Genomic DNA, 25,004 nt, shown 5'->3' with positions numbered 1-25,004 from the left:
GAATTTATTTAATTTAAAGTAAGAATAAGATGAATGAGTGGACACCGAGACCTACAAATAATGAGTGTGAATGTTAAAATGAATGTTGGAGAATAGATGTGTTAATGTAATGTATATGTGGTATGTGGACCCTACGATTTTTGATGAGGTGGTGGGTGTTACGGGTGCTCAACAGTCAAAATTTTGTGTTCAACAGTCAAAAATTTTTGTGTTCAAGAAATTATTCCGAACAATATACACAAGTACATTGCAAAAACTAAACCCAAAATAATACACAAGTAATGATCAACAGTCAATAATTTCAAAAAAAAAAAATGATCAACAGTCAAAATTTTGTGTTCCTCTTTCCTTGTAAACCCCCAACTACTTCTCAGGTGGTCGACGATGTATCAGCTCCCCATGCATTTTTTTTTTATTAATGAAATTACTTCTATTAAATTAGGTAAAAAAATAGTATAAATACAACTACATTGGGCATCCTCCGAAAACCTTCACTAAATCATGGTAATCAGTATAAAGGACTAACCTACAAGTACTATATTAGTAGCACTACGTATCTATATCTATATATAATAATAATGTTATAGGCATAATTATTATTTTATCAAATTGTATAACTAAATAATTACATGTATTGCTTGTAAAATCAATCATCAATCAAAACTTTGAATATGTAATTCATGAAAGAAATTTAATGAGCAATAAAAATGCTCTAAGTTATTTTCTATTGTAAAAACAATATATATAATATAATCCTTATAATAAATATAATTATAATGATTATTTATTAGCATTTGTCAAAATATCAGAATTTTTACATATGATATTTAATATCTTTATTTAATTATTTTGAAATCAAATTAATTAATTCAATAGATACAAAAATAATATTTTTTATGAAAGTTTATTTCTTTTGTTATATTTAAAATTTTAATGCTGAAAATCATATCAATAGTTTAAAATCTATATTTAATAATTAGTATATGAGTTTATTTGATATTACCATATAATCTTATTTGAATGTGCATTTCTTTACATATGTTGATTTATTTATTATTTTAAAACTTATTTAACAAGAAATTAACAGTCATCAATGTTAGCCTACGAAAGATCGATATATAATTTATTATCCATGATATAGAATTATAAAAATAAAAAGTAAAAAAATTCTTTATGATGTTAAATTAAATATTATGAATTATATTCTACTATCAATATTACTATTTCATTTGTTTTAATATTGTTTTTATGAGTTAGTCACAGGTGATTTTAAATTGATAATTATTTGTCTTTAGTATGTTTCGCTTTTGTAGATTATGATTTATACATTGATAAATCCATAATTTGTTGATGTTTAGGTTATTATGCTTTATACATGGTGTTTGAACATATAATTTTTTTAAAAAAATTGTTTCAGTTCATTTTGTTCTATATATTATGTTCATTATAATTTATTATATAACATAAAATCAACTGCTTGAATTTTAATTTGGGAAACAATTTTGAAAGTAAGTTTTTAAGTTATTATAAATCGTCTAATATGATAAGAAATTAAGCCCAGATAAATAACAAAATGATTCAAATTGTTTTTTAGAAAATCAAATTTTTTTAATTTTATAATATAATTGATATTACGTGCAACGCACGTGCATCATGCTAGTACCTATAAAAGTGTGGATAAAGGGCATTGTTTTTCAATTGTACAATGACAAAATTAACCTTCTATACACACTTCAATAATAGAATATAACTCCTATATTAATTTTATCAAATAACTAATCTTTATACTATATTTAAATATTTTATCATTTTAATTTTCTCTCTACATTTTTATTCAATGATTTTATTGTAATTATTTTTTCTTGCAATTTCTAATTAAGTAATAAATTATAGTATCAAAAAAGATATACATATAAAATCGTGGATAAATGACATTGTTTTCCAATTGTGCAATGACAAAATTAACATTTTATACACACTTCAAGAATAGAATGTAACTCCTATATTAATTTTATCAAATAACTCATCTTTATACTACATTTAAATGTTTTATCCTTTTAGTTTTCTCTCTACATTTTATTTCCAATGATTTTATTGTAATTTTTTAATTATATTTTAGTGCAATTTCTAATTAAGTAATAAATTATAGTATCACAAAAATATATATGAAAGCTTATTTCTTTTGTTATATTTCAAATTTTAATGGTGCAAATCATATCAATAGTTTAAAATCTATATTTAATAATTATTATATGAGTTTATTTGATATTTACCATATAATCTTATTTAAATGTGTATTTTTTATTGATTTATTTATTATTTTAAAACTTATTTAACAAGAAATTAATAGTCATCAACGTTAGTCTACGAAAGATAGATATATAAAATTTATTATCCATGCATGATATAAAATTGTAAAAATAAAAATTAAAAAATTCTTTAGGAGGTTATATTAAATATTATGAGTTATATTTTACTATCAATATTACTATTTCAACAAACATGTAGATTTTCGTCGGAAAAAATATGTTCAATTTATCTATAACTAAATAAAAAATATATAATAATAAAAATCAAAATATTCATAGAAAAAAATATGTTCTCAAACTTGATCTTTATTCAACAAACACGTAGTTTGTCAATTTTGACCTTATCATAATAATTGATTTTACTAAAACATCCTTACTAAATTACTCAAGTGTGTACAAAACAAGGACAAAGTTTCAAGAATAGAATGTAACTCTTATATTAATTTTATCAAATAACTCATCTTTATACTACATTTAAATGTTTTATCATTTTAATTTTCTCTCTACATTTATTCCAATGATTTTATTTTAATTTTGTAATTATATTTTTAGTGCAATTTCTAATTAAGTATTACATTATAGTATCACAAAAAGATATAGAAAGTTTATTTGTTTTGTTACATTTTAAATTTTAATGTTGAAAATCATACCAATAATTTAAAATCTATATTTAATAATTATTATATGAGTTTATTTGATATTTACCATATAATCTTATTTGAATGTGCATTTCTTTGTTGATTTATTTATTATTTCAAAACTTATTTAACAAGAAATTAATAGTCATCGATGTTAGTCAACGAAAGATCGATATAAAGAATTTATTATCCATGATATAGAATTGTAAAAAAAAAACTAAAAAAATTCTTTAGGAAGTTATATTAAATATTATGAGTTATATTTTACTATCAATATTACTATTTCATTTGTTTTAATATTTTTTTATGAGTTAGTCACAATGATTTTAAATTGATAATTATTTGTCTTTAGTAGGCTTCGTTTTTGTAGATTATGATTTATACATTGATAAAATCCATAATTTGATTGATTTTTAGGTTATTATGCTTTATACGTGGTGTTTGAATATGTAATTTTTAAAAAAAATTTGTTTCAGTTCATTTTGTTCTATATATTATGTTCGTTACAATTTATTATATAATATAAAATCAACTGCTTGAATTTTAATCTGAGAAACAATTTGAAAGTATGTTATATAAGTTCTTATAAATCGTCTAATATAAGAAATTAAGCTCAGATAAATAACAAAATTATTCAAATTGTTTTTTAGAAAATCAATTTTTTTTTAATTTTTATAATATAATTGATATTACGTGCAACGCACGTACATCATGCTAGTACACCTAAAGATGTGAATCTTAATTCTCTTAATGATGTCATCAATGTTCGGTTGGATGTTCTCAAACACGACTCCGTTGCGCATGTTCGAGCTCAGCTCCCCATGCTTGATTGTGTAGATGGTGGATAACTTAAGTCTTCCTGCAAAATATTATTGGGATAACATATCAGAGGCCGGGATTCACAGAAATGAAGTTTAGCCTACAAAGTCTTCTAGTACAAATTTGTCAATCTCAGAAAAGCAACAGAATGAAATGGCCATATCTTCTATGAAATATGAGTTTATCTCTACCATTCTCGAACTTTTGAAGAAGAATTCCCACTTATTCGGCATAGGCCCTATTTGTGCTTGAACTACTGATAGTAAAGCAAATACCCATGCCACAGAATTTTATGAATTTAGAATTATAAGAAGGAAAATCACAGAATACCAAGAATCAGGTTCCCGATTTGCATTCTTATTTTGTAAAATATAAAAGGATTAATTTGCAAGATAATGAACACAGACTTACTTTAGACATGGAAACCTGACTGTGACTGGGTGAAGGATTTGCACTGCATGGCGCTGAGTTGGCCATGGAATCTTCCGCTAGTTCTCGCAGTTTGTTCAATTGAGGAAGAACGACATTACCAAGATCTGGCCTGTCTTTTCTTCTAAGTTCCGAGCACTTAAGCGCCAATTTAGCTAAGCTCAAAGCTTCTTCAACTGGCAAGTCGGGCACAGATGGATCCAGCATCTCAGGAAAGGTACCTCTCTCGATAGCTCTTTCAACGTGATGAGTAAGACCCATCGGTGATTTGCCGGTAAGAATTTGCAAGAATATGATTCCAAGGGAATATATGTCAGATTTTACGCCAAGCATACCAGTTTGCTGATACTCTGGATCTATATAGCAGAAAGTTCCAGCTGTAGATGTCATTCGATATTGAGTAACACTGTCAGCTGTGGACGGAGGGACAAGTCTAGCCAAGCCAACATCACTGATTTTGCTGACATAATTGCGGTCAAGAAGAATATTGGCAGGTTTGAGATCACGATGTACCAGTGGCTCTGGTTTCGTCTGATGGAGGAAGAGCAAGCCGGTACCAATTTCAGCAGCTATTCGAAACCTATGCTGCCAAGATAGCGGAGGAGTGTTACCACGCCTCAACAAACGATCTTCTAAGCTTCCATTGGACATGTACTCATAAACTAAGCAACCATATTCTGGACAGGCTCCTAGAAGTAGGACCATGTGGGGGTGTCTTATGCAGCTTAAAATTTCAACCTGGTGTTAAAATAAGAAACGAATTATGTGATTGAAAACAAGTCTCTTTAGGGACAGCTTTGTGAACATGGAAAGTAGGAAGACGGGTAGATGTAAAATCAAATGATGACTGCAAAGCACCATCATTTAAAAGTCGAGGAGGAATGTTCTTCTACCATCAATATCTATATTTTCTATTTCAACACCACTTTGTGCGAAAGAGAAAACTTAGGAAACCTGTATTGTAGTACCGAGCATCTGACACTATACCAAAAACTATAATCGATGATAATCGTCATTTAAATTGTTTAAAACAAACAGCAGCCCAAACATCATATTCGAATGACGTCCCCCATAGCTGTAGAAGAATTGTTGTTCCCCAATACATATTACAATACACTTATGTCAATAAATTCTAAATGCATTGCTTCTAGATTACATCAAGACCAAAGATGGAGATAATCACTCCTGAAACTCAACTGCATGAACTCGCCATGACTACGTTAATTTTGTTAGAGATGTTCAACTACACCATACCTTTAACCTTTCATTAATGTGAAAATATTTTAACATTTGCATACCTCTTGTTGAAATTGTGATCTTCCATGAGTAGCATCGGGTCGAAGAACCTTCACTGCAGCAGGCGTGTGGTCTAAATAACACTTGTATACTGGCCCATACCCTCCTTCTCCGATCTTTCTAGATTGTGCGAAATATTCTGTAGCAACTTCAATCTCTTCGATCGTGTATTTTCTGTACATGGAATCTGACTGAGTCAGAAGGCTAAGTACCCGAGACTTATCTTCTGATTCTTTTATGGCCTTCATTTCTGCATTGATCCTCTTCTGAGCTTCCAGCTCAGCTATCCTTCGAGATGCTTCAGCATGCTCAAAGGTTGCCTTAGACTTGTCCTTCTCTTTTTTTGCAAGAGCCAATGCTGCCTCTTCTGATAATCGCGCCTCTTCTAATCTTTTCTGCTCTTCGATTTTCCAACGCTGAAGCTCCTTTGCCTACAACGGAAAATAATTTATATAGACTCATGGACAGAATCCTAAAGTCCAGAAAACAAAAAAAAAATTCCATGCCTTCTCTTTCGCTGAGAGTGCTTCCTTGCATGCAGTACTGTACATATCCATCGTTTGCTTGAGTTCCTGCTTTAACCTTCTCATTTCAGCTTCAACTTCCTCCTGTGAATATTGTCAAAATCTGAGCCATGCTTCATACTAACACTATTTCAATAGTAGATGTAAACAAACCAACTCATGCAGCATACAATCAGCATTAACTATAATAATTAATGATAGTGATGAACTTGTACTAATATTATAATAAATTAATTGACTTTGAAAATGAGTACAGATAGAATAAGCTGTAAGTAATTATGCAAGTCTTTTTACTTCTGTAGTATCTAGCAAGGTGACAGGGTCAATCAATGCAGATAAACAGACAAGACATGCATGTAAATCTTAATCTTACCATTGTTTGTACTGCGATTGCTTTATCATTTTCAGTTGAGTCAAGGAATAATTCTGGTGGGGTTGTTATGTCCACCGACTTTCGTCCAATTTGCCATGAATTGAACCCTGAGTTATCTATATCCGATAATCCCGAAAGCCGAGGAGGAGTAGGACCACCTTCCGGAGCCTCATAATATGAAGGGAACATCTCAACACTCTGCCTTGCAGAACTGACAAAGGATATGTCAGTTTCTGGTGGAGATAGTTCATATGCTTTTCCAGTGGGGGCCTTTCGATGAGCGAATGGTGACCTTTTTGCCACAATCACAGTTGAAGTTAGATTTAACGTAAATATCAACCCATATCTCCCTTCTAATTAAGCAAGAAATTTACGACAATATCTGCAAAGTTCTAACTGATTTGTCAATAAAGAACATTACTACACATATTAAGACATACTTGATAAAGTTTGCCTCGTTTTGCTTGGAATGTGTTGGAGGTCCAGATCCTGGCCTAGAGTGTCCTGAAAAGGAACCTGCATATGAATCCGAATGGAATCCATTACTGTGGGAATTGAAAAAGGCAACGGTAGAGGCCAGTGTTTTAGAAAAAAAAGAAACCAACTCCGTGAATCACTGTTGGATGGCACTGGTGGCTCTGATGCATTTGATTTTCTATGGGCTTGAATTAGTTTGTTCCGTAATGGGTTGAGGACGGACGGAGCAGGACGGGAAGCAGCTCGTGTGGATGAAATCTTCCCCTTGTGAATGACATATACGGTACAAAAATCTGGTACCCCTTTCAGTACATTTCCCGGAATGTCTTTTGCTTTAAATCTGTTTTGGGAAAAGGCTACTTAGGTTTTTACTCAGTTACATAATAGAGAGCACACGAAAAACCATTCCAAATACCATCTGAAGTATTAAATATAAACTCAGTTAAAAGTATTTATGCAAGGACGAGCATCCATTGAGAAAAATAAACCTGAAGATGCTGCCTTTCCCAGCACCGAGAACCAACACATCAATCGTTGATTGCTTCACGAATTCGATGATTGCTCTAGCCACATCGGTGTCATCTAGAACCACGTCAAAGCATTGTATCTGTAAAACAATAATGTATAAGACTACAAAAATAATTGTAGAGTTGTATACTTGTGTATGTTGCTATTCTTTTTTTCCACGTTCAATAATTCATATCGCGATAGTTGCATTTCCAAGGCTCTTCTCACGATTAAACAAATAAAAAGCCAATATGTTCGAATCTTGAATACCCACATCTTTGCGCATACAAAAGACGTGGAAAGGAACTAACAGTTCCCTTAACTGTATATCATCTCCAATTTCATCACTGGCATCAGAAATCTGGTTAGGCCCTGCGCCAAAGAGTGAATGCTATATATTATCTGTGGATAAAAATTGTCACAAACATGTCTTCATAGAAAGCAAACAAAATTCTACATGGTGACAAAGATTTTATATTCTTCCTGAGTAACGAGGGGTTTGTGCCTTTTCAAGCAAACATCTCTTCAAAAATTGTTAACATGGAAATCAAGCTTAACCTCAGAGAATATAGTGATATAGAAAGTAGAATTTTACAATTACAAAATTTCAATCTCACTATGAGAGCAAGAATCCGAAAAACTCCATGCATAAACACGAAACACATCAAGAATAATGCCTTGCCCTCAAGAATCCGTTGCACATAATAAGAGTTACCACAAACCTACAAGATGTTATTGTGCTCTCGCCTTTTTAGTCGAAGTTATTTAAGTTGCTCAAGAATACATGGAGACACAAAGAAATAGACAATTATAAACATAAAATGAAGAGATACGGGATTACATGGGGCAGGAAAAGAAGGCGGTGCAGGCAATCCAGGAACAGATTGTTTCAGCTTAACATGAATCAAAATCACAGTCTGGCCTTTAACAAGAAGGTTTTCAACAGCCCATTTGAGGGCAATTTGACTGCTTTTATCCCTGTCTATAGCCACAGCAAATAACCTCGGCATCGGAGGCATCCTTTCTCCATGATTAACTGGTGGAGGCCACATTTCGTTCTTCTTCAAGCTTCCTATCCCTCAAAATGCTACCCTTTTTACTAAGGAGGAAACAAAACAACAAAGAAATGAACAAGAATCGTACACGAAGGACCCCTTTTTTTTTTTTCTCAAGTTTTCAAGGAAAAAATTGCGATCTTTGTGGATTAAAATATCACCTTTGTGTGATAATCTGGAAGATATGAGTTTCAATCAATATTTTTTCAGGAACAAGAAGCAGAGGCGTCTCTCTCCCTCTCTGTGTGTTTATCTTCCACTTAGGGAGCTCCATATTTGGCGGGTCTACGCTTGCATTACCGCTAACTTTGTTCTGCGAGAGATTTTCGATAGTTATTGTGGCCTACTGTTCTGACGAGACACTTGTCCACCATTTTGCAATTCAAATTTGACAGAACCTGCCCCAACACCTCATTGTTTTGCTTCAAATCTCACTTTACGTGAACATTATCCTGCATTTATATCATCAATATACAAAAGTTGACGACTTTAGTTGTTCGCTCATGTAATATCGATTAATTTTTAAGAATGTATCATATTCATTTAAATAAATAATATTTTTCATATAAATATATAATCAATTTATTTAAAAAATTCAAAAATTTATATATTATTTTTAGAAATCACATATTTAATATAACTAAATTATTTTTATCCAATCCATTTTAAAAATTCATTTTTTTTACAAATAACATATTTATCATAATTGTATTATCTTTATCCAAATAATAATTTAAAACTATAACAAAACATTATGAACAACTCGATCTATCAATAAGTATGATCGTGATTCATATATATAATAATCATTATTTTACACATGCATCGTGTGTGTCGTTCGCGATTAGTTTTAATTAAGAGTATGTCTCTTATGAGACGATCTCACAAATCTTTATCTGTGAGACGGGTTAATCCTACTGATATTCACAATAAAAATTAATACTCCTAACATAAAAAAGTAATATTTTTCATGGATAACTCAAATAAGAAATCGGTTTCACAAAACTCGACCTGCGAGACCGTCTCACACAAGTTTTTGTCTTTAATTAATATCTATTTTGTATATAAAGATTGAAGCCCTTGGTGGTTGTACTTTATAATACCAATACCAATTAGTTTTTACGAAAATAATATTTTTCATAAATATATTCATATAATTTACTCATAACTACAATATCTAATTTAAAAATTCAAAAATTCACATATTATCTCTACGAATCACATATCTATGCATAATATTTATTAAATAATAATTAAAAAGCATAATAAAATTTTATAAATCAATTCGATTTATTAGTTATTCATATATATAATTGTCATTATTTTACACAAGAGAATGCTAAGTTTGATAATAATTTTAATTAATATGGTAGTTATATTTTTTTGTTGTAGCACGTGATGTGCATGCATACGAGAATATCTTAGCAAAGCCCATAATTATTATTCCAAGTTGGCACCAAGTATTATTTCGATTCGTGGATTAAAATCTCTCTCTTTTTAATATTTCAAATACCAGATTCCTAGTACAATAATGCCAAAATCCTCGTCCGATACGCCGAAATGGGCGTAGAGGTTGGAACCCAAAAAGTCCAACAGATTATCCTAATCTCAGTCAAAAAGACTCCCACCTTCTCTTGACGTCAAATCAGAACCCCAACTACATAAATTATATTCCCAAGAAACCGTTGAATGTACGTAGTTACGGTGAGCGATGACTTGATTTTCTAGAAATCCCAACAATATATTTTTTTTTTATATACGAAATCCCAACAATTTAGGCATTTGCAGGAAGTGAAATTTTTTTGTTCGTCTTTTCAGTAGTGATGGTTGCAGAAGAATCTAGAAAGCATCCTTTGGTGTTTGCTTACTATGTCACTGGCCATGGCTTTGGCCATGCCACCCGGGTTGTTGAGGTTTGTTTGCTTGTCATTTATTGAAAAATACATCTTTTTGGGTCGTGGATGTGGGGGACCTATGGAGATGGAACTTGCATTGTCTTAATCGTTTATTCTTGTTATTTTTTTATTTTAATTGTTGGTTCTTATTATTTTCTTGATTGAAGATTTCTGGTTCATGGTCATTGATCATCTGTCACTTTTTTCCTTAGATTATTCGTAGTTGTTCGGTTTCGTTTGTGGAGAAACCTTTTTCTTGTTTACATTCATTTATAGTGAGCTTTAAGGTCCAAATTAATCAATCTGCCAAAATACTTGAAGTGCAGTTTCAGGTGTTAATTTTTCCTTTGGCTAGACTTTTCATTATTAACTCATCACTCAATTCATGATCGAACTTCCTTTATTTATGTTCAGGTCTTGCTCAATGTTTGTTGTACCTCTGCTAGTGATTTTTGAACCCATACTTATTCACTAAATCAAAAAGTTATCTTGATCCCAACTGGTTTTATTTTTTAATTAGTAAAGTGGATCCCTTCGATTTCTGAGGAAGATACATTCACAAAGTTGTTCCAACAGATAGATTGGCATTGTTCTGAAATCAAATTTTAGTAAACAATGGACGCATTTGATTTTGAGTTGAACATTTTCCCTTCTCATCCAGTTAAAGTAATAAATTAGGAACATGATGAATTTTTTTGTTTTTGTTTCTTGATCCATTTTATGCTATGTTCATTTTGAGATCTTGTATCATTTTTAGGTTGCTCGACATCTCATTCTTGCTGGGCATGATGTTCATGTGGTTACCGGTGCACCAGAATATGTTTTTACGTCTGAGATAGAGTCTCCTCGGCTATTTCTTCGCAAGGTCTCTTTGTTAAGGCGCTGTTTCACGATAATCTTTTACTTCAGATATTCTTTTCCAATCTTATCCACTCAACAGTTAATTTTCCATAATTGTAGGTGCTCTTAGACTGTGGAGCAGTTCAAGCAGATGCGTTGACAGTTGATCGCCTTGCTTCTCTAGAGAAGGTATCTTCAGTTATTGGTATGATAAAGAAATTAGTTGTGTGCATCATAATAAATATTGACTCTAGTATCCTGTTCTTCGCTAACCAATTACCTTATATTCATTGATTTAGTATTCGGAGACAGCCGTTGCACCTCGTGATGATATTTTTTTGACGGAAGTGGAGTGGCTAAAGTCCATCAAGGCGGACCTAGTGGTAAAAATTTATCCTATGATGAATAATCCTCTCCAAAATTTATTCATTCACGAAGATTTTAGAATTTTTTGTTTATCTTGGGAGTTTACGATGGCTGTGTAAATTGTGTCTTATTTTGGGAGTATAGGGGAGAGATGAAAGAAGGAAGTGCAAAAATGACAATTTCTTTTTAGGGAAAGAATTTATAAAATAGAAATTTAAAATGAATGAAACAAAAACCTGAAGTAGTGACATTTTGTCTATGGTTTCTGTTAAGAATGCACTTGCAGATTCATATAATTGAATTTGAAGTAATATGAGTTCCAAAGAATGAAGTGGAAAGAATCTTGAGAAGAAACGTAATTTTACAGTATTGAGTAGAAAATGTCTCTGTGTTCTTGTACAGAGTGCGATGCTAATGCTTTCTTTTCATATTTGTGATGTATATATGGTATCTCGAAAATGACTCAACTAACAAATTAACAATTGATTTAACCAATTAACTATCTAATTGATTAAATATTCTAACAATAAAGGAAATGCCGAAATGTGAATGCCATCAAGCAGTAAGCAATTTCAGCTTATCTTTTCTTCATGTGAACAGTTTCGCTTGAAAGGGTATTGACACCCATCTGGCATTCTGCTTTGTACCGAATATTTTCATTTTCTGTAATGCTACTTCATATTTGCAATCAGATGTCTTCTGCAAGACAGTGTTTTGTTTTATTTTGCGTATTTTACTTGCTTGTGCAACTATAGGTATCAGATGTTGTTCCAGTTGCCTGTCGAGCTGCAGCTGATGCTGGAATTCGGTCTGTTTGGGCTACCAATTTTAGGTTACAATCTCTCTGTCACTCTCTCTCAATTCACAATATATATGTTTGTGTGAATATGTCAATACACAACACACACACTGTCCCCCATATGGTGAAGGAGATGGGAAATTCTCAAGTGGAACATGGTTGCAAAAAAAACTTCTGCACAATTTTTATGATGTATTAAGTTCTGCTTCTCCTCTATGTGATTAGGAATTATATGAACAGCCATTGACCATCTCCATTAAACTTCTAAGGCACTCTTTCCCTTGATTGAGAGCATTGATCAATTGGCCTCCTGACTTTAATCACGGCATCAATCATCACAATCACCAACTCTAGACGTCTTAGTTAGTATTTGTATTAGAGAATATTGCTGATACAGCTACTCAACTGAATTCCTCTTATATATTTTTCTTTTATTGTTTTCCTTTTCTTTTATCCATGTATTGTGCTCAAACATTTAATATGTCCACAGTTGGGATTTCATATATGCTGAATACGTGATGGCTGCTGGTTATCATCACAGATCTATAGTTTGGCAGGTGATGTACAGTCATAGTAAAGCCATGCTTCGATTCTTCACTATTTATTGATCTTTTATGTATATTTCTTTGTGTTGTTCAGACTCCATGTAAGATCCTTAAAAGGAATACATGATAAGGTTGCAACCTGCCACTCACTACCATTTCCAGATTCTGTTTTCTGCTTTTTGGTGGTTGTGATTTTAGTGCAGTGCGGCCGTGCATAGCTGTTAAGGAAAGATTGCAATTAAGAACTTTGATAATTTTTTCATATGCTTAAGCATTTTTATTTACTTGATATTAGGTGTGTCCACTCTGTAGTTTAGTTGATTATTTTCTTCACATTTTTGCTTTGTAAACACTTGAACCATTTACTGTGTATTGTTCATATTACGATTCTTGGTACTCTATTTTAGTTGACTCCAATTTAATCATATGACTTTTTCAGATTGCAGAAGATTATTCGCATTGTGAATTCCTTATTCGCCTCCCAGGATACTGCCCAAGTATGAAAACATGAACAACTAATCAGTTTAATCATCTTCTTCTATATCCGTAAATATGGGATGAAGAGGTTTATTTTTTATATTATATTTCACATGGATTTACATGTTATAGTGCCTGCATTCCATGATGCAATAGACATTCCTTTGGTCGTGAGGAGATTACACAAGTCACGAGAGGATGTATGTGAAAAAAACGACCAACTTGTAATTTGTAAAATAATTTGAACACATGCCACTTTCATGCCTCATTATCATTACATTCCAGGTGCGGAAAGAACTTGGAATCATGGAAGATGTGAAGGTTGTTATCCTCAACTTTGGTGGACAGGTAAATAGTCACTTTGTGAAGATTTTTTAAGAGGACTGTGGATAGGTTATTGGCCGCAAATTAACTTTTATCTCTATAGATATTTTATAACAAAAAAAATATGATCATATTATTCACAGAACCTATTATTACCCCATTTATGTGGTAAAATCTGTGCGTCCTGCATTTTGCACTTGCTGTTAAATATTGTTTCTTGTATTACGTGCAATTGTTATGCGTCCCTAACATGACAATATCACGGTGAACTTTGATTTATTTGAGTTTCTATGCTGCTTTATCCACTGCACATAATACTTACATTTGAATAGTTCACATTCATTTTTATTTTCTTTCTTGCTTCAAAGTTTGTTGCCCTCAAATCTGGCTGCATTTACTTGCACTTGCTCCACATCATAACATAGCCGTTATTTGCAGCCAGCTGGCTGGACTTTAAAAGAGGAGTACCTGCCTCATGGATGGCTTTGTCTGGTATCTTTGTTGAACTATATCAGTGAATTGTCTGGTATCTTTGTCAAACTATTTGCTAGTTGCTTTCTGGTTCAGGTTTGTGGTGCTTCTGATACTGAGGTTCTTCCACCAAATTTCATAAAGCTGGCAAAAGATACATACACCCCTGATGTGATTGCTGCATCTGATTGCATGCTTGGTAAGTTGCGGAACTTGTTTTGCGATGGAAGATATGTTATCCATGTCAAGCAGTTTATAAATCTGTATATTTTCATGACGTCAGGAAAAATTGGATATGGGACAGTTAGCGAGTCTCTGGCATTCAAGATACCATTTGTCTTTGTACGTAGGGATTACTTCAATGAGGAGCCATTCTTGAGAAATATGCTTGAGGTTAAATTTTTATTGTGGTTTAATGTTTTGTTTGGTGAATTAGAGCTCGATGTAAATAATTTTTGTCCTTGCCTTTTCTGAAATCAATTGTTTCTTCACTGGATCGATGAAAATATGATCGCGATTACCAGTTCTATCAAGCTGGAGTCGAGATGATTAGAAGGGATTTACTTACTGGACACTGGAGACCATACCTGGAACGCGCGATTAGTTTGAAACCTTGCTATGAGGGAGGAGTCAACGGTGGTGAGGTATCCTGGCCTTCCTTTAATATTTGAAAATCTTGCTTGGCGAAGTCCAAATACTGGCATTGTGTCGAGCTTTATTTTGATAAACATCATCTGCAAACAAAATGGCATTGTGGATCATAGCATCATGATATGTTCACCTTAGGATGGACATATTTTCTCATTTGCGCCAAGATTAGAAATGGTCCAGTTTAATATCATCTGTCTTGTTTGTGCTTCCGTTTCTCCTATATTTTGCTAAGATGGAGGAAGGGATTTACTGCAGGCTGGTTAGTTAAAGAGAGAATTATTTCTAATAAGCTTTATTTTACTAAGTTTTTGCTGATACATGATATTTTTTCCTCAGACTGCACAACTTAATCGGCTCCATCATTGAAGACGTTTTGATTATTTGTTTTTCAGCGGAGTTCATGACAACAAAAAAAGATTGTTTTTTTCTCATATGGAGGTTATCCTGATTTCAGATCGAATTATTTGTCTAACATCAGATTAATCCTCCAAAATAACTTGGATAACCAGTTATATTTTACTATAATGATACTTAATTTTTGTTTGTGCATCTGTGTTTCTTTATCTTCGTTGAAATCCTAAAAATCTTTCATCCATGACTTTGAAAAGAGTGGTTTTGCCGTTTTATATTTGTTTATAATTTTATGAAAAATGTATTGTTCTGATTAGATAATTACTTCCAGGTTGCAGCTAATATTTTGCAAGATACGGCTTCAGGGAAAAATTATACATCCAACAAGGTGAGATTAACTTGGTATTGACCTGGACATATTCTCACTACTGGGCAAAGATGAGATATATGTACCTTTTTAGAGTCCGTGCAATGATTTTGATATGATTGTCTCTCTAGCTTAGTGGGGCTAGGAGATTACAGGATGCTATTGTTCTTGGGTATCAACTCCAGAGAGTTCCTGGAAGAGATCTGATCATTCCAGACTGGTATGCAAATGCTGAAAATGAACTTGGTCTTCGTACAGGTTCTCCAATCGCTGAAATTGATGAAGATAATTTTATCATGACTTCGTAAGTTACATTTTTCCATCAATAATTCTAACTTTCCATTGCCCATCCAAGTGTCGAACGTGTTCTTGGTTTAACATTCTTTCGTCTCTTGTGCTAGATGCCTCGAGGACTTTGAGATTCTTCATGGAGATTTTTTGGGTCTCTCTGATACTGTGAGTTTCTTGAAGAGCTTATCAGAACTTGATGTTGTCCATGATTCTGGAAAAGGTACCGAGAAATGCCAGATTAGGGATCGGAAAGCTGCTGCTGGTCTCTTTCATTGGGAGGTATCTTTTATTCAGTTCAGTTTGCTAGTACTGGCTTGAGTTTTATATTCAACATGGGAAATATATTTTTCAATGATGCCATGAGAAAGTAAACCAAAATATGAAGTTGTAGATATTTGTTGTTACATTGACACTGTATTAATTAAAGTCCATCCATTGCCATGAAGTTGGATGACTCTTGCTGCTCTATTAATATATAAGACTTTATTTTGCAATAATAAATGTCGGGTGTAGGAAGACATTTTTGTGGCAAGAGCACCAGGAAGATTAGATGTTATGGGTGGAATTGCAGACTACTCTGGAAGCCTTGTATTGCAGGTAAGTGAATTTACTCCAAGTTCTAACTTCCAATCCCAACCCACACTCCCCGTCCCTGAACCGACCCAACCCAACCCAACCCAACCCCACCAAAGTCCAAAACAATAGAAAAAGATGTGCAGGAAAAAATGGGTTGCGTTTGTGTTTTGGCTGGGAAATGTTTTCATTTTTCGAATATGAAAGAAAATAATTTTTACCTTGCTGTCATCTTGTATCTTAAACCACATTTCACCCAATTTCACATTATCTCATGTTCGATCACTTCCAATGATAGACCATGCATGTTATTAAAGGAACTGCATTGCCAACATGGTCTTACATATCATGAAATATACTGCAAAAAAAAAATTTCAGAGAAGACAAATCCAAAAATTTCTTACATTCTCCAACTCATTGTCAGAAAGTGCATTTTTGGACAATATTTTCTGAGAATGGAGGAAACAAAAACCAAACATACCCATGGTATTTCAGGCTTTTTAAATCTGTGTTCCAGAAAATCAAGTATAAATAATGCTACAAGAAGCATGAATTGATCGTTACGACAAGAGGATAAACATGCAGTCTGTCTGAACTGTTATTTTATCGGAGTTTCTGCTGCCACATTGATTTCATTTTCTCAATGATGTTGTCATGATATATCTACAGATGCCAATCAGAGAAGCCTTGTCATGTTGCTGTGCAAAAGATCCATCCAGCAAAACAGAGACTATGGAAGCATGCACAGGCCCGGCAGGATGCTAAAGGACAAGGACCGACTCCTGTTCTACAAATTGTATGTGATTCTTCATTTAAGTGAAGTTCTTAAATAGTTCGAAAAGTTTGTGGTCTAAACTTCAGATGATATGGGATGAGATTGAGGCCAGTATTTAAGGGTACCATGTCAAAGCTATCCTTAGTCTTAGTGTCATTTGACAATAATAAAGTTTTGTTATCAATCTATGAGGTTTGTAGAAATGAATGCTGATTTCATCTTTTTCATGCCAACAGAATTTAAATTTTAATGTTTTTAACATATATTATTGTTGTTGTTATTTTTATTATCTGTTCAGGTATCTTATGGATCTGAATTAAGCAACCGTGGACCAACCTTTGATATGGATTTGTCGGATTTCACGGATGGGGAGCAGCCGATGTCGTATGAGAGGGCCAGAAGTTACTTTTCTCGAGATCCATCCCAAAGGTTCAAATCTTACTTGTGGTCTATTCCTCTGCTTTTGAAAAGTCTCCTACGCGTTGCACTAACCATGTTAATGTTTTAGATGGGCTGCTTATATTGCCGGAACCATCCTCGTGTTGATGAAAGAATTTGGATTACATTTTGAGAATAGTATTAGCATGCTGGTATGATGACAAATTATAAATTCAAAGTTATATGATTTCCGTTAGTTTGTGATCTTCAGAAATTTTGTCGAATTTGTGCTTCTTTTCTTTGTCCACCTTTTTTTCAACGTGTCTTTGCATCTTTGGTAGTAAAGTGATTAGTTGGATTTTTAATTTAAGCTTATTTTGAATGTTGCAGGTATCTTCTGCTGTGCCGGAAGGTAAAGGCGTCTCTTCTTCTGCAGCTGTGGAGGTTGCTACTATGTCTGCAGTTGCTGCTGCTCATGGTTCTCGCACTACTCCATTAATTTGCTACTAATTTTATTCCATTTTTCAAAATTATGTCATGATGCATTTGACCTCTAGCTGCATCATCCGGTCTCTTTATACACATATATGCTTCCGCTTATCATTCCCTAGCTTCTTATGTGATCGATCTTATGTCTAACCATGCTAGCACCTGCTTTTGTCAGGATTAAATATCAACCCTAGAGATCTTGCTTTGCTCTGTCAAAAGGTTTGAACATTGAGAACGAGCATAATAGGCAATATTCTAGTAGTTTCTGCATCTTTATGATATTTAAATCTCTGTAAATATTCATATTTGTGAAGGTGGAGAATCACGTGGTCGGAGCTCCGTGTGGTGTGATGGATCAGATGACTTCTGCATGTGGTGAAGCTAACAAACTACTTGCTATGGTTTGCCAGGTATTTGAGGATTGGCAGGGAAGACCAACATTTTCTTGTTAAAATTAGAACAAAATTTTAGTACATTTAATACTTGGTGCAGCCTGCAGAGGTATTGGGTCTGGTGGACATTCCAAGTCATGTAAGATTTTGGGGAATCGATTCGGGAATCAGGCACAGGTATAGGTTTTAAATCTTGTGCTAACTTGGAGGACCTTTTTATCAATTGAACATACCTACAAACTCAACATTCATAATGGTATTTCATTAAATTTTCATGCAATATCTTTTAGGTGGTCTATTCCATCTTTTCATCTGAAATAATGAATCTTTTTGCAGCGTTGGTGGTGCTGATTATGGATCTGTGAGGATAGGAGCCTTTATGGGCTGAAAAATCATAAAGTCGGTTGCGTCAGAAGTGTTATCTCAGTCTTTGACTGATAGAACAACCTCTGATGATCTGGAAGAGGATGGGATCGAACTACTTGAAACCGAGGCATCTTTGGAATACTTGTGCAGCTTATCGCCCCACAGGTGAAAAGATAATAAAAAACTCCCCTTTTGAAATTGCGCTTGCCTGCTAGAGAGTTGAACTTTGGGAATTATCTTCTGCATTATTTGGCATTGCACTGAGTGGTTGCTTGTTTGACACGGAAGAAAATATGGTGCTTGGACAACTTAATAATTTAAAAGATTAAAATTCCACTCTAATTGATCGGTATAGCTTCTGTTTCCGTGCAAAAACTCGACCTACAACTTTAATCATTAACCCTATGTCGGATTCTAACCAACACAATGTTTGCCCAAATTCAGATACGAAGCTCTTTACATTAAGCAGCTTCCTGAAACCTTGCTTGGCGAGACTTTCTTGAAGAAATATAACGACCACAACGATTCAGTCACTGTAATAGATCAGAAGCGAGAATATGGACTCAAAGCAGCTACCAAACATCCTATATATGAAAATTTCCGAGTCAAGGTATGGCCAAAAGGCACAAGAAAATTGGTTTTCAATGTCATTTTGCTGTATCAAATTTTAGCTCGTACACGTATAGTGATTTTATATGACTACAGGCTTTCAAGGCTTTACTTACATCTGCAACATCAGGCGATCAATTGACTGCTCTCGGAGAGTTGATGTACCAGGTATTGTTATGTTAATGTTGTAACTAGAATTCTTTTTTACGTATCCAAGTTACGTTAAATGTTTTTTCTTCTCACGTACTCGTTTCTTTACAGTGTCACTACAGTTACAGTGCTTGTGGACTCGGTTCAAATGGGACAGACAGGCTCGTTCAGCTGGTTCAAGAAATGCAGCACAGCAAAAATTCAAGGGCTGTAGAAGGAACCTTGTATGGTGCAAAGATAACAGGGGGAGTGTAATGCCCTAGATTTCATATCATGTTAAGCGAAGATTATTGAATTTGAACTAATGTGATTATAGTCGGGCCATTACGAGACCAAATTGGGCCAAGCATATGAATTACACAACTTGTGGACAGAGAGTCTGGTGCCCGAGCGGTAGTTTTTGACCGCTCGAGCGCCAGTGTTCATCCCATATAGGTTGCGGGCAGAAGAAGTGGCGCCCGGGCGGTAAAGATCGACCGCCCGAGCGCCAAGGTGCAATTTGGAAATGCTTGGACAGAGAATGCCGCGCCCGAGCGGTAGTTTAGCACCGCCCGAGCGCCGACCGAAATTCATGAAAAATAGACACGTTGCTTTTGCATGCATTAGGATATATAACAAGTTTCATTCCTCAGAATTTTTAAGGAGGAAACCGAGAAGAGCTTCCGGGAACTACAAGAAAATCCTTACGCCTTCATATTGCAATCCGTCTGTCCGATTGTGAATCCGACTTCGGTACTGTGTTCCTATCGTTGACAGCTACTACAGGACGTAAGTTTTGTTACGTTTTGTTAAGATTTGAAATTATGAGGTTGTCAGAATCGAATATGATTCAAATATGGTGTTCTTGACATAGTAGACATCATAGAATCGAAGTCAGATTAAGAAACAGATTGATTATGGACTTGTTATGAATTTCAAATATAAATTGACTGAGATGTGATGTCAGATTTGCACTGTGGTTGATTATAAGTTATTGGAATTAGTATATACTGGTATGGCATCACCGATATCGCAAGATTGTACTGTTATTCCGTCAGAATTTGATAGAATATTGATACAATATATTGATATTGTCATTGCCAGATTGAACATTGACAGGCTTTGAGTCGAGACTTCGATTGTATCAGAGCGACAGAACGAAAGGTATAAATAAATGTTGATTCGGGATTGCACAACTCGAGTTAGGTTTGACTTGAGTTTCCCAAAATCACATACTTTATTTTATTGCATTGATATTTGCAAATTATCAGGTTGATATGTTTAGTCTATTGAATTTATAGCAGAGCAAGAGTCCGAGTCTAGGGCAGATCAGCCTAGCTAGGGCAGAACCGCCGAGTCTTTGACAGAATAGCTAAGACTCTAGACTTACGGTGTATCGATGAGCTTAGATGTAGATCGACTTCTATTGTAGACATTCGATACAGCATGCCAAAGTCTAAATTAGATCGGGATCCCTAGATTAGAAAGAAGTTGAGATGAGATAACGAGTCATTGACTTAAATACAGATTCGTATTGGTGCATGTAGTCAGATTGAATACATGTTTTAATGATTGTTTATGCTTTGATATATGTTTTATATGATTGCATTGATACATTGTTTATACTGGGATATTTATATCTCACTGGAGTTATCCGGCTGTTGTCTTGTCTGTATGTGTGCATGGCAACAGGTGGGACAGGTTCAGGGTCACAGAGGTGAAGAAAGATCGAGTTAGAGTGGAGACTACGGACTTGGACTAGAGTTAGGGTTTAAACACTTGTTATATAGTTGTTAAACCTTAGTTGAAACTGATTGTATATAGTGCAAGATTTGTACTTTTAATACTGACGTGTATGTTAAGATGTATGCCATTACGTTCCACATTTAAAAAAAAATTAGACTCTGTGTATTATAATTTATTAAATTAGTCCCAATGACGATTAATAAGATGATTAGCGTCCGGGTCCCCACAGGGAGGATCTGGAGGGACGATTTGTGTTGTTGGCAAAAACTCTTTAAGAAGCAGTGAACAAATTCTTCAAGGTGAGCACTCTTTAATTATCCAAAAAAAATAAAATTTGCTATATAAATTTTATAATTTTCAATAATGTAATCCTGAATTTGCAGATTCAGCAGAGATATAAATGTGCCACTGGTTATTTGCCTATTGTCTTTGAGGCTTCGTCTCCAGGTGCCGGCAAGTTTGGACACTTGAGAATTCGTCGTCGAACTTGATTTATTAATTAATCTAGCGTATATATAAATATACCACTTTAATTGTGAATTATCTTATATGTTCTTGTTCATTTAAATTGGCCAATTAAATTATTAGGTTATCTTAAAGGTTTTTTTTGTAATTCATTATCCATCTTAAATGAATATGGACATTAATACGCATTCCTCTTTATTTCTTAAATTTTATATCAAAAAAATTATTTTTTTACATTTCCTTGTTCATTTAAGTTAGCAAATTAAATTAATATGTTTTTTTAAGGGTTTTTTTGTGATTCATTGTCCATCTTGGATAGATTTGGACATTAATTCACATTCTTCTTTATTTTCTAAATTTTATGTAAAAAAATTATTTATTTACATTTCTTAGTCAATTTTGTGATTCATTGTCCATCTTAGATATATTTTGACATTAATACACATTCTTCTTTTTTTCCCCTAAATTTATATAAATATACCACTTCAATTGTGAATTTCTTTATATGTCCTTGTTCATTTAAGTTGATCAATTAAATTATTAGGTTATCTTAAGGGTTTTTTTGTAATTCATTGTCCATCTTAAATGAATATGGACATTAATACACATTCCTCTTTATTTCTTAAATTTTATACCAAAAAATTATTTTTTTACATTTACTTGTTCATTTAAGTTAGCAAATTAAATTAATATGTTTTTTTAAGGGTTTTTTTGTGATTCATTGTCCATCTTAGATAGATTTGGACATTAATTCACATTCTTCTTTATTTTCTAAATTTTATGTAAAAAAAATTATTTATTTACATTGGTGTGCTGTCGTTGTGCCATCAAACTTAAATTCCTACTCTCTAAATAAAATTAGTGTAATTGTGAGCAGGGTCGAATCCACAGGAACGGGGGGTGATTTCTTTCGAGTAAAAATGCAAATAAAAAAGGGGATTTTTAGATATGAATTTAATAAAATACTAAACTAAATTTAACATGCAAGAAGAAATAACTAATCAAGATGAATGACTAATTAAATGTAAATTAATATTACCAAGCTCGATTCAAGGGATTTCTACTATTCAATTGTATCACTGTTCATCGACTAACATATTATTTATTCATGCAGTTACAAGTAATTAACCTTAGAATTATAGGGATAGCCGCTAAAATCCTTGCGTTTTCCTAATTTAATTGACCAAACCCAGCATCCAGTCAAATCTTTTCAATAATTAACTGGGCACGATAGCGTTCCATATTAATTAAAAATAGCATTTTCGTTTTGTGAAAACTGTTAATCCTAAATCTAACAATCGAGATAGCTGCAATTGATAGATCGAGTTTCGTTGATTTATTTAGATTAAATATGTTATGATAGCACAACACAACTAATCTATCGCTACTCATGTACCAATCGTTCATGACAATTACGGATCACTGAATTCATGGATAGCAGTAGAAAATTATATATCGAATTAAATTGTCAGATTAATCAATATACAACTTTAATATAAATAAATCATAAATCAACAAATATTTGAACAAAACACGAATATTAAATTAAAGTGCAAAAAGCCTCACAGTGATAAATTGAAATAGCAAAAATATCCCCTGAATAGAAATAAAACTTAGCATTGCGCCCTTTATTTTTCTTCTCTTGTGCGTGAGTTGTGGAGGAAGAAATTGGAGAGAATTCTCTTTGTTGCCGCCTCCTCTTCTCGTGAGATTGGTGGAAGGAAATTATGTGTGAGATTCTCTTTTCTTTGTGGGAGAGATTTTTCTCTTTTATTGTGAATCTTCTGCTACCCCACTCTCTTCCACGTGGGTCCTTATTTTTTGGATTGGAGGATTTTGTTTGTTATGTAAATCTTATCTTGCATCCTCCCTCACTTGAGTTTTGTGTAGGCAAATAAAGGAAAATTGGGTCCAAGAGTCTAAAAGCCCAATAATCAAAAATAAAACCTAATCCTAAGGCAGTAGAAGAGTAGTCATAAGGCGTGGTCACACCTTGTTCCAGGACCTCTTCTGGTTTGGCCAATCTCCTTCAAACCTATATCTTGGAAACTTCAAATGTGATAAATATCACCTTTTTAACTCAAATTTTCTCCAAAACCGTAAAAGTTCCTCCTATAATGAAATTACACAAAAATGTATCAATTAAACATATCAGAGGTTGGAATAATGGGAAATATGAAAATAAAAATACTAACTATTACGAGCCTATCATACATTTCTTAGTCAATTTTGTGATTCATTGTCCATCTTAGATATATTTGGACATTAATACACATTCTTTTTTTTTTTCCCTAAGTTTTAAACTTAATTTATGATATAATCTTTAAAAAAAATTAATCAATATAATCCTTATAATAAATATGAATTATATTGATAGTTTATTATCATTTGTTATACATTACAATTTTACATATAAAATTTTTTAACTGAGTATTACATATTATTTTATTTATATATTTTTTTTTACTATATATATTTATTTGAGTGGTATTATGTTAAAATTTTATTTCTCTTAAATTATTAATCACCAAAATTAATTTATAAATGATTGATTCTGATATAAAATTAATTATATATAATATGTATTTAAAAAAACGTAGAAATTAAATAAAATCCGCAATGTGTTAAAAGTTAGCAAAAGTAAAAGTGATATTTATCTTAATAACAAGTTTAATGATTTTATTTTAACATTATTATGATAATTTAATAAATTAAGATAATTTTATTTGACGTTTGTCTATGTGTACTCTATTTAAGTAAATTTTAGTTTTGATTTTGGTAAAATTCACTATTATGTTAATTTTATTTTTATTGTTTTTTTCGTTTTGAATGATATTTGAATGAAAAATATTTTTTCTGATTTATCATTTAAGAGAGCTGTATTATGTCGCGGATTGAAAAATGTCATATAAATAAGTGAATATATATGATTTATTGTCATGATGTATTTTTATGTGTTGTGTTTTGATATATTTAGATTGATAAATACTCATAAACATGATGTTATTCAAACGACTTTAAACATTATCTAATTGTCGTGATTATATTTTTCATTATTAGTCACCTACATGCATCGCACGTGTACATTCCTAGTGTATATATATATATGTAAGTTATCTATATTGATTGATACGTTCCACGACTTGATTAAACTCGCATGTTAATTAGACAATTTTTTCGACTACAACCAAGCTTATCAGTGGGCCGAATTTTCCTCATCCGTACAGCTCTTCTCGGCCTAGTTAGAATGTCATGTACTAATATGTAAATACATCCTC

At 32.9% G+C, this 25,004-nt stretch overlaps 2 protein-coding genes across 5 annotated transcripts; one reads left to right on the top strand and one right to left on the bottom strand.

Annotated features, from left to right (window-relative positions):
* Positions 1 to 313: 313 nt before the first annotated feature.
* On the bottom strand, positions 314 to 8,847 carry LOC142552286 (U-box domain-containing protein 35-like). Of its 4 annotated transcripts, XM_075662011.1 has the most exons (12): positions 8,589 to 8,847; positions 8,214 to 8,471; positions 7,647 to 7,744; positions 7,354 to 7,472; positions 6,994 to 7,205; positions 6,829 to 6,904; positions 6,389 to 6,680; positions 5,998 to 6,099; positions 5,494 to 5,922; positions 4,178 to 4,933; positions 3,773 to 3,806; positions 314 to 403 (listed from the first exon to the last, which is right to left on the bottom strand). In XM_075662011.1, exons 2-12 carry the CDS (start codon positions 8,422 to 8,424, stop codon positions 390 to 392), a joined length of 2,343 nt encoding a protein of 780 aa, XP_075518126.1. In that variant the 5' UTR covers positions 8,425 to 8,471; positions 8,589 to 8,847; the 3' UTR covers positions 314 to 389. The 4 variants fall into 4 exon arrangements, with proteins under 4 accessions (XP_075518126.1, XP_075518127.1, XP_075518125.1 ...); XM_075662012.1 differs by lacking the exon at positions 3,773 to 3,806 and having other exon boundaries at positions 314 to 427; positions 4,168 to 4,933; XM_075662010.1 differs by lacking the exon at positions 314 to 403 and having other exon boundaries at positions 3,653 to 3,806.
* Positions 8,848 to 9,913: 1,066 nt separating this feature from the next.
* On the top strand, positions 9,914 to 21,762 carry LOC142552284 (L-arabinokinase-like). Its single transcript, XM_075662009.1, is given in 32 exon segments — positions 9,914 to 10,118; positions 10,246 to 10,340; positions 11,080 to 11,187; positions 11,283 to 11,351; positions 11,462 to 11,545; positions 12,284 to 12,360; positions 12,818 to 12,884; positions 13,312 to 13,369; positions 13,482 to 13,549; positions 13,635 to 13,697; positions 14,112 to 14,165; positions 14,241 to 14,343; positions 14,428 to 14,537; positions 14,669 to 14,788; positions 15,478 to 15,534; positions 15,645 to 15,817; positions 15,915 to 16,083; positions 16,318 to 16,401; positions 17,047 to 17,064; positions 17,066 to 17,173; positions 17,451 to 17,581; positions 17,661 to 17,742; positions 17,921 to 18,008; positions 18,195 to 18,238; positions 18,334 to 18,429; positions 18,512 to 18,588; positions 18,748 to 18,942; positions 19,222 to 19,387; positions 19,483 to 19,554; positions 19,648 to 19,786; positions 21,495 to 21,558; positions 21,644 to 21,762. Coding segments are annotated over 31 exon segments (2,943 nt in total). The 5' UTR covers positions 9,914 to 10,118; positions 10,246 to 10,250; the 3' UTR covers positions 21,753 to 21,762.
* Positions 21,763 to 25,004: the final 3,242 nt, after the last annotated feature.

This window comes from Primulina tabacum, chromosome 7, assembly GCF_025594145.1.
Source record: "Primulina tabacum isolate GXHZ01 chromosome 7, ASM2559414v2, whole genome shotgun sequence".
Lineage (NCBI taxonomy): Eukaryota > Viridiplantae > Streptophyta > Magnoliopsida > Lamiales > Gesneriaceae > Primulina > Primulina tabacum.
This window is presented reverse-complemented; position numbering and strand designations above follow the sequence as displayed.